General features: G+C 43.1%; 1 protein-coding gene across 1 annotated transcript in view; it reads left to right on the top strand.

Annotated features, from left to right (window-relative positions):
* Positions 1 to 345: 345 nt before the first annotated feature.
* Positions 346 to 10,970, top strand: part of frem3 (Fras1 related extracellular matrix 3) — a 33,371-nt gene continuing 22,746 nt past the window's right edge. Inside the window, exons 1-2 of the mRNA XM_031276843.2 lie at positions 346 to 5,374; positions 5,999 to 6,088. Of these exons, the coding sequence (XP_031132703.1) occupies positions 346 to 5,374; positions 5,999 to 6,088 (5,119 nt within the window). The remainder of the gene's footprint in view (positions 5,375 to 5,998; positions 6,089 to 10,970) is intronic.

Here is a 10,970-nt window from a genome sequence, read left to right as displayed (position 1 = left end):
GAGAAGGGTGGGTGTTGGTTGGGGGGTAGCACTTTCACAGTCTTGTCCAATGGTCTTTCTTAAATTAGCTATGGGGGCAGGAGGCTCCCTCCCTGCCCTGACAGAGGGAGGAGCCTGCGCCTGTCACTGTCTACTGTTTCATTATTACCTGCACAGCCTTGCAGCATTCACCACACTTGTGTCTCTGTGTGGCCACATAGAAACAGAGAGAGACAGAGAGTACACACTCCAAGGCCCAAACCATCACAGAGAGTTTTCTTTTTTGATGCTTTTTCCCCACTTGGGACAGGAATCTGCCTGCTACTGCTGATTTATAAAATAATTGCAAGGCAACTAGCAGTGGATATGGCTGGTTGTCTGCAAAGTTCCACACTTTGTCAAAAGTGGGAACTTTTAAGATGCCTGCTTGTGACATTTGCTCTTAGCTTCTGTTTTGCCACAGTAGACGCAGACCCGTTTGACCTAGCTCACCTTTATCACCACAGATCTGGACCTAATGAAGACAACATCATCATCGCTAACAATGGGATCAGAGTTCCTTTTGGGAGGTCTGTGTTTCTGGACCCTGTGAATGACCTTGTAACAGAAGTACAGCCTGGTGACCGCTGCCACATCACAGTTTTGGACAATGACCCACTGGCCCAGAAACCTGGGATGCTGACCCCTAAAAAATTCCCTTGTTCATTTGGACCAGATGAAGTGAAATACACTCATTTTGGATCTCGGAGCCCCAGCAAGGATCGTGTGAAGCTGCAGCTTCGTTATGACTCCCAGACAGACTCAGTTATCATCCCTTTCATGCTGGAAGTGGAGGTGGTTTTCCAGCAGCTTGAGATTTTGACCAGGAATATGCCCCTTAATGTTGAAAAGCTAAATGGTGACAGCAACCCTATTGACAAAAAAGGTCTGGAGTTTTCCTTTGAGGACGGTGTTACACAGTGTAAGACTGCCACTCTGGTCGGCGCTGGAGGTCTTCCCAGGTATGGCACTCTATTTAATAACCCCTCAAATGGCCAAATGGTTGACTGTGATGAGTTTCTGAAACAGGGCATTCGCTACAAACACACAGCTAAAACCAACTCACCTAACAGAGACTATATTCCAATGATGGCAGAGCTGCAGGATAACGAAGGCAACACCATAATGCAAGAGCATTTCCAAATGATGGTTAGAATCAGAGAGGGTGCAGAGAACACAGCTCCTAAACCCAGCTTTGTAGCCATGATGATGATGGAGGTGGATCAGTTTGTGATGACAGCTATTACAAGTGACATGCTGGCTGCTGAAGATGTTGAATCTGATCCAGATGATTTAATCTTCAACATTACTACACCGCTTAGCCCTCAGCAGGGCTATATCATCAGTACAGATGATCAAAATCTGCCAATCACCTCTTTCTATCAGAGAGACATCAAAGATCTTAAAATAGCTTATAAGCCACCCTCAGAGGACTCAGAAGTAGAGAGGATTTTCCAGCTAGAGTTTGAAATTGTAGACACTGATGGTGCTGTGTCTGATACATTTGCTTTTATGATTGTGGTGAAGCCTATGAATACCTTGGCTCCTGTAGCAACCAAAAATACAGGGCAGCTATTGTTTGAAGGGCAGTCTCGAGCTCTATCCAGTTCCCAGAATTTAGAGATTAGTGATGAGGATAACCTGGAAGATGTGAGAATAACTGTTGTTGATGGCTTAAAGCATGGAGACCTGACCGTGCTTGGCGCTCGCAGGAAATTCTTTACACCTGCCGATCTAGACGCCGGCATTGTGTTGTACCAGCATGACGGCAGCGATACCTATAGTGACAACATTATTTTTAGAATGACTGATGGCAGTAGTGAAGTGGAGTTTTTGTTCCCTATCACTATTGCTCCCACTGATGATGAGCCGCCTATTATCAATGCTAACACTGGGCTGGTGCTATTCAAGAACGAAGTCATGCAGATCTCTCCCTTCATCTTGAGTGCCTCAGATATTGATTCAGAAGACTCCACCATTAAGTTTATCTTGGAAGCGCCCTACTCAACTGTGGGGGAGCTCCTGCTAAGGCAAGTGGAGCCTCCCTCTGACCCGTCTCTCTGGAAGTTCAGCGAGACAGATGAGATGTTTGAGCAGGTGGTAACTGAATGGTTTCAGCAGGATATTCTTGATGGAAAGCTGTTCTACCGTCACATCGGACCCCATAGCACCACCACTGTGATTGATCAGTTTGTGTTCCGGGTCCAAGATGATAATGACCCTCCTAATCAATCTGGCGAACACATCTTTACCACCAAAATTCATCCTGTTGATGACCTTCCCCCAGAAATCTTTCCGGGCACCACCCTTCACATGACAGTCCAGGAGTACGAGCTAACCCACTTCAAAAAGAAATTCTTGTGTTATAGTGATCTAGATTCAGATGACAGGGACTTGAAGTACACCATCATTAAGCCCCCAACTGACACAGATGAGAACAATCCAGTCCCCTTAGGTGACATCGTACTGACTGACAGCCCAGACACGGTAATTAGAGAATTCACACAGGCCCAGGTTAATCACCACAAAGTAGCTTACAAGCCTCCAGACCAGGAGCTGGGCATCACTCCAAAAGTGGCTCAGTTCACATTCATTGTGGAAGACACTGCTGGTAACACTCTAGATGGACTATTCACCATTTTCCTACAGCCAGTGGACAACAAACCCCCACTTATCACCAACACAGGGTTCACTGTTATGGAAAGAAGTACCTATGTCATCACTAGGAAAGAGCTGCATGCCACAGACACGGATACAGATGATGAAAATATCATCTTCACTGTGACCCAGATCCCTCGGTTTGGGCAGCTGCAGTATTTGGGGATCGACATGGCAAATGGCGAAACATTCGTACTTGAAGACATTGCCAATGGTCGCCTTACTTACATACACAGTGGAGAGGAATCACTTAGTGACGTGATGAAGATTGATGTCAGTGATGGTTTTCATGAGGTACCCATCACCATTAAGATCACAATCGAGCCGGTTGATGATGAGACCCCCACAATTATGCTCCCAGCCGGTCTGCTCGGAGCATCAATCGATGTACTGGAGAATGGAGCCACGGAGATTACAAGTAGTGTCATTCAGGGCCGTGATGAAGACACAGATGACCTCATCCTCACTTTCATTGTTGAAGAGCCTCCCAGGCTGGGTGAAATCCTGGTTAATGGTGCTCCCGCTGAAAGATTCACCCAGGAAGACATCATCAATGGGGCAGTGGTGTATGCTCACACATCTGGTGAAATTGGACCGGTCAAAAAACATGACTCTTTCAACCTTACTCTGTCTGATTTGTCAGAGCAGTGGGTCGTTGGCGGCAACAAGGTCCAAGGTGTGACAGTTCACGTCACCATCCTTCCTGTTGACAGCATTCCACCTATTGTCAGTGTTGGAGAGCAGTTTGTTGGACTCGAAGGGGAGAAAAATGTCATTACTTTGGACCACATCCAAGCCGAAGATATTGACACTACCAATGACGATATCTTGTGCACCATCATCGTCCAACCAACTTCTGGTTATGTGGAGAACATCTCCCCAGCCTCAGGCTCTGAAAAATCCAGGGCAGGGACAGCCATTACTGCCTTTAGCATTAAAGACATTGCCCTCGGCCACATATACTATGTCCAAAGCATCCACAAAGGGGTTGAACCTGTGGAAGATCGTTTCACCTTCCGTTGCTCAGATGGTATTAACTTCTCTGAACGCCACTTCTTACCTATAGTCATCATTCCAGCCAATGACGAGAAGCCGGAGATTTTCATCCGTGAGTTTGTGGTAATGGAGGGCATGAGTCTGGTCATTGACACACCAATTCTGAACGCAGCTGATGCTGACATCCCTGGGGATGAGCTGCACTTTGAGATCATCAAAAAACCTAAACACGGTACAATAGTTCAGCAGCTCAGCACTGGCACTGTCCCTGTGGAAAAATTCAACCTGGAACAGATCAAAGAGGCATCCAACATTGTCTATGAACACGATGACTCAGAGACCAAAGAGGACAGCTTTGAAATCAGACTCTCAGATGGGAAACATACAGTGGAAAAAACAGTTCTTATCATGGTTATTCCTGTTGACGATGAGACACCAAGAATGGCTATAAATGATGGCCTTGATGTTGAGATTGGAGAGACAAAAGTCATCAGCAACAGTGTTTTGAAGGCCACAGATCTTGACTCTGAAGACAAAGAGCTAACATATGTTGTGCAGTACGGCCCAGGCCAAGGCTACCTTCAGCGTATCAGCAAGTTTGGTGATGTTTTAGGTAATATCACCCTTGGGATGAACTTCACACAGGACGAAATCGACAAACAGCTCATCCAATATGTACACACAGGCCAGGAGGGAATCCGTGACCTGCTGAAGTTTGATGTCACAGATGGCATCAATCCCCTTATTGACCGTTACTTTTACATTAACATTGGAAGCATTGACATGGTCTTTCCAGATGTAATCAACAAAGGTGTGACTCTAAAAGAAGGAGGGAGAGTAACTCTTACCACTGACCTCCTCAGCACCACTGACATTAACAGTCCTGATGAATTCCTTGGCTTTAGCATCACAAGAGCACCTAGTAGAGGCCACTTAGAGAGCACTGACCACCCAGGTGTTCCCATTTCCACCTTCACCCAACTGCAGCTTGCTGGCAACAAGATCTACTACATCCACACCTCTGATGATGAGATGAAAATGGACAGCTTTGAGTTTGAGGTGACAGACGGTTACAATCCTGTCTTCCGTACCTTCAGAGTGTCCATCACTGATGTAGATAATAAGAAACCCGTCTTGACAATAAGCAAACTGGTTGTGGAGGAGGGAGAAAGCAAGCTCATCACGCCATTTGAGTTGACAGCTGAGGATCGGGACACCCCAGACAACCTATTGCGATTCATAGTCACCCAGGTGCCAGTACATGGGCAACTGCTTTTCAACAATACCAAACCAGTCACAACTTTTTCCAAGCAAGACCTAAATGAGAACCTTATCAGCTATAAGCACGATGGCACTGAGACCAGCGAAGACAGCTTCTCCTTCACTGTCACAGACGGCACTCATTCTGATTTTTATGTCTTTCCTAACACTGTGTATGAGACACGCAAACCCCAGATGATGACCATTCACATTAACACTGTGGACAACGGTGTGCCCCAGATTGTAGTTAACAAAGCTGCTGCCTCACTGAAGGTCCTCCAAACAAACCACCTGGGCTTCGTGATCACCAGCAAGGCCCTTCGAGCAGAGGATCGCGACAGTTCCCAGAGGGTCCTGAAATACATTGTGTCTGAGGCTCCTCTGCATGGCTTTATCATAAACACTGCCCTGGGCAACGACAGCATCAAGACCTTCACACAAGGTAAGCCAGTGTCACACTAAAATCTCTTAACGCAGTTTTGAAAATTTAAGCTGCACTTATAAATATTTTATATTAACACTGGATTAAATCACCATATGTAATATGAAAGAGGATATTTACCACCTGACTCTGCAGTAACCCTAACTTCTACATAGCATTTTAGCTTTTTTTACTTCTTTTGGTTTCATGGCCTACAATTTAACTGTTACCACTCTCACCCCGTTCCCAGCTTTTGCAGGCAGTGATGAGAGTTTTATTAAAGCTTTAACAAGCTCTAACAAACCCAAAGTTAAGACAAGAAATTCACTGTCAAATAATCAAATAATACTTGATTGTATGAATATAATAATACTATTAATAACAGTACTAATATGACTGCAACTACTACTAATAATCATCATCATAATAACTGTAGATTATAGTTCTGTAATAGATATTTCTAACTTATAGAATATTTAGACTTTGCTTAAAACAATTATGAATGCTTCAGAACACGTCTCCTATGGCCCACTTTAATTGCAGCCTAAGGGTTGTAACTAAAACCTTGTAAAAGTGGCTTAGTCGTCACAGCTATCTTACCTAACGTTTTCAGCTAACACTCTATCTCTCATACCATATCAACAGCTGATATCGATGACATGAAGATCTGTTATGTGCTGTTGGATGGGAGCAACGCCACAAGTGATATCTTCTACTTCACAGTTGAAGACAAAGGTAGGAATCCATTAATATATCAAACTTGCAGGCATTGTCACCAAACTGAGGACCATTACTTAGGAATAATTTGCCCGAAGGCTGTCCTCAAACTTTATCTGTCTTTTAATGGCTTCTTAAAATTGAAACTTCCTGCTCTCTGTCAATCTCCCAAGTGTTTGCATCACAAAGACTTAAGGCAGTTGGCCATGACTGACACCCAGTATAGAGCCACCATCTCTTTTTACCCCACTGGAAAGGGTAGCAGGTTTAAAGGACAGGGTCAAAGGGGACCTCAGCCAAATACTGACTGTGGGTTGGTTAAAGTGAAAGAGCTGGGACTACCTCATGCTCTAAATTGTACTGTTAAGGAACAATAGGATCCTTTCCCTCAGGACACTTTTCTGAGTTTTCAACTGCCCCCCTTTCATCCTTTGCTTGAAACTTGAAATGTGTAAAGGTATGCATGATGAGCTTTCTTCTTGGAGTCAGTCACACAAAAAACATGTTTCAGTTTGGCCTTAAAAATGTAAATGTGTAAAAATTAACAATATTTTATGAATGTTGTGATTGTAGGAATACTGGGAATTTCTGCATAACCCACTCAATGCATTCAGTGGGATTCAAATGAAGAGATTATGTTTTCTAGTCGCCATTTTCTGCTTTACAAGCCATCAACATCCAATACGGTCCTTTACATTTCAGTAACTCTGCCATTTCCTGAATATTATATTTCCTAAAAATCATAAAAAACCCTGTCATAGGAGCCTAACTTTTAAAACATTATTAATATCGATAGGTATAACATGACAGGTCAGTCGTCTTCTCATTTAACATATCTGTGAACATGTTCTTATCCCGTTTATCCTAAAGAATTCTCTTAAATGCACCAGATATGCTTGGTACAGACATGACGGTATGATGTATAAGCTCTGTGGCCTGTCACCTCTAACTTTTACGTAGATTTACATGAACAGCATTATAAATATAGCAAATGCAAAGCAATAAAAATGCAACAGGTGGCCTTTGCCTTTTAAGCATCAGCTATAAAATACAAAACAAGATTTGGAAATGCAATCAATGCGGCAGGGAAAGTTTGGTCTATAATTATGCAGGATTGAGGGCCATGTTGGTGATAATACCACCATCACCATCAGGGCCATTGAGATGGCAGGATTGGGAGGATGTGTTTTTTTTCAAATTACTGTCTTTTGTCAGCAAAGTGAAGCCTCTTATTAGCCCGACTGGATCCTAGTAATTAACTTTTTCCCTAGACATAAGTGAAGTAGATAATCATTTTTTAATGAGGGTCAGTAGCTCTGACATTGATTGAAATAGCACAGCTGTTATTATTCTTAATTCTATATTGGTCCCCAGTATTGTTATTAATGTGCCTTTACATTACATTTGTGACCTATTAATCTGCCTGAAGCAAAGCTGCTTAGCTTTTCTGTCTTTAAGTGGAGGTTAAACCAACGGAAGGGAACGCAAAGGCTTCAATTAGCTCAACAGTCCTTTTTCTGTTTGCTTTCATACGTTGTTTAAGCTTCCAGCCAACTCAGCTGAACCAGGTGCAGCGGTGCAGGCTGGGACATAAAACAAAACCATGTTTCTACATGAACCCAGTTCACATGTAAAGGCCACAGACAGTTCACACCACAACAAACCACACACATACATAGCCACACATACACACAGGCAACAAATACACAGGCACACCCGAAAAAAAAGATCAAATAACAGATAAAAGCAATTTAAGCCAACCGGTGAATCACTAATGTGAAGTGTTGAGGGGGTGACTCCTGGGGGAGGTGGCATTATCCTGGACATGAAGGGACATGCAGGTGGAGAGCACGTTGTTGGTCAGCCTATCTGCTTATAAATCTAAGTAGGTGAGCTGTTTGTGTGGGAAGCAAACCTCGCGGCCATTAGAGATTTGCACCCAAGATTATCCCCTGAAACTGGTCCCTGTCAGCACACCCTTTCCTAATCCTAAAATTTGAATGGAACTGAATGACTTATTTTTAAGTTAAAGATAAATGTTTGCTCACACATAAAACATAAAACGCGATTACAATTCATAATTCAAAAGTTTGAAATAAATCCAAATAGTGGCTAATTCTTTGGTGATTTCTCTGTTGTTTAGAATATTTTTGAAAATGCACTTAGAGAAGAGTGTGACAAAGAGCAACAGAAAAGTAAAGACAGTCCTTTTTTCTACTCTAAATCATTCTGCTTCCTTGACATAGCATTTCCAAAACTATTTAGCTAAGTACATTCTTATGTTTAACACAGCTTGAGTGTCACCTCATTTTAGATAATACCCCTCCGATGTACTGATATGGGCAGCTGCTTAAGGGTCTTAGCAGTCTTTAAAAGGTACCTGCCACTACATGCACTGCGCTGATGCTTCTTCACAAGTCAAGAATACACACACACACACACACACACACACACACACACACACACACACACACACACACACACACAAATAAACACAATCCAAATCATTAATGTAACTTATCCTCTTGGAGTAGTATAGCAGTTTGGCATACCATATAAGGCTTAAATGCAGCATGTTACATTTATGTTTCTGCAATTGTGAATATGTATGTGAATGTATGTAATCAGAGGCTTGAATGTGCTGTGTGTGTGTGTGTGTGTGTGTGTTTGTGGCTAGGCACAGCTGAAGTGTGTCTATTAGTGAGAGGTCAGTAGTAGACATTTAGTTTCACACCAAGAGACCTGCTGGTCATTCCATACTCTGAGGAGAAAGTTAGTGTAGCTCTTATCAAGTCAGGAAACATTAAGCAGGCATTTTGGGTTATCGGCCCTTTGCAGAAATGTGTTGGAGGTGCATAAATCATTCACGTGACAGAAGCAGAAATAACAATGAGTGAACCTGAGGAAGCTGCAATGCGGAATGGAGCCTTTGCTCACAGATGTGTGGGTTGTGTACGAATAAATAAGTTACTGTAATTAAGTCAGACATATACTCCCATTTTACACTAGCAAATATTAGTCTATATACATCAAAAAAACTATTGCATTTAGGAAATTAATGAAATCCACAGATCCTAATTTTATATGTAATTAAACATATTTACTGTTTCATAATTTATAACACATTTAGCTTTATCTCATGAAGTCCATAATTCTAGCAGCATTTTATAATTTCCTAAGAAGCTTATACATGTGATGATCTGATGAGCCACAAAGGCCCTTATCTCAGAACTCAAACAGTTTTGGTGTACTATCTGCAGAGAGAGATGAAGGATTGACTAATGGGCCGAGAAATTCTCACAAAACAGTTAGGATGACAAACTTAACTGTCTTGTCCTGTGGCAGTGACCGTAAAAACAAACTATAGTTCAACTTGGGTAATTTTTTCTGTCTGCTGGAAATTGCTATTGGAAAAGCAATAACCTACATGCAAATGACCAGGTCAGAAACTCCCTACAGCCATTCAAAGTGTAGGCAATAAATACTTGTTTTTACAAGTGGATACACAGCTCACATATATCCTTGTCCATAAGGCATGGGCCCAGTGAGCCACAGGTTAAGTGAAGAAACCCTTATTTACTGTCAGACGTGTTGAGACGTCTGACGTCTTAGGACGAGGATAATATATTTATGTCAGATCTTTAGACTTTGGAGTGTACTGGTCTACAGAAACACTGCCTCTGCTTGCCAATCTTAGGTGCAAGATTGCCTCAGATTTCATAGCAGTACTAATCAAACTCAGCTGATTAACAGATGAGAAAAAAAGAAAGAGCAGAGCCTATACATTCAGATAAGTTGACTCGGCCTCTGTGCTCTTTCCAATAGCAACAATATAGTCTTCCAGCTCTGGAGAGGGATCATAGACCCCAGTGGGTTGAGTGTTATGTGATCATTCAGAGCCGGGAGAGGAATGCACTTCCTTGGAGACTCCAGACTCCAGGGCCACAGACAGAGCAAGGCCTGGAAGTGAAGTGGTATCCCGAGCAGACAGGTGTGTACGTGAGAGGGAAGGCTCCAGGGGGATCCCCTTTCAAAGCCCTCCATCACCCCACTCCCAGCTCCGCAGAAATCCAACCCAATCTCAGATAGCCCGATAACCTGTAGTCTTCCACTGCGGAGGTGCCTGCTCTGGAGGGGCACTTCCCCAGAGGGTGCAATGAAACCAAGAAAGGAAACATTTATTAAAAAGAGGTAGAAAATGTGAAATTTGTGTACAGTGCAGTGGGTGTACTCTGTTGTACAGTAGGACTGCATGCTGACTGACACAGCCATGTTACACCCCTACTTCCTAACTGTGTTTTGGGATCTTACATGTCACCCATGTCAACAGTCACCAGGAGATTTACTGGCTAATGGTGCCACAGTCTTGGCCCCCCTGTGACTAGAAGCTGAGGCCTCTTACTCCCCCTCCACCACAACCCACTCTGTTGTCACTCTCCTTCTTTCCCCTCCTTTAAGACCCCTTCATGGTAGTACTATTCTTTTTCTTTGGTGTGTTCCACTTTTTGACCTCTTCTCCATTTCTTTCCCTTTCTCTTTCCTCTCAGAGGTTTCCCCATATCCCTTTCAATCAACCATGGTATCACCTTGTTCTCTGTCTTTCTGTCTCTTTTTGTCTTTTTTTCTTCAGCCTTGATTTATGGTGGTTGGAGGGCTGCAGGGGTGAGGAGTTATGATGTACAGCTATTCTTATCTGCTCTCATATGGCAAAGCTGTTGCTGCTCCTAGCCAAGCTGTCATTGAGTTACTCGCTTTCCTTTCCTTGTCCTTCTTTTTAGCCATGTTAGCGGCGTGGCTCTCTTGGGATGGCAACTGTCGGATGTCAGTCCACCACTTTTGAATCAGATTTGTTAGAAACCAATCATGGTTCCATGGATGGATCCATGGTGACCATAGGATG

Source organism: Sander lucioperca, chromosome 4 (assembly GCF_008315115.2).
Source record: "Sander lucioperca isolate FBNREF2018 chromosome 4, SLUC_FBN_1.2, whole genome shotgun sequence".
Taxonomy (NCBI): domain Eukaryota; kingdom Metazoa; phylum Chordata; class Actinopteri; order Perciformes; family Percidae; genus Sander; species Sander lucioperca.
This window is presented reverse-complemented; position numbering and strand designations above follow the sequence as displayed.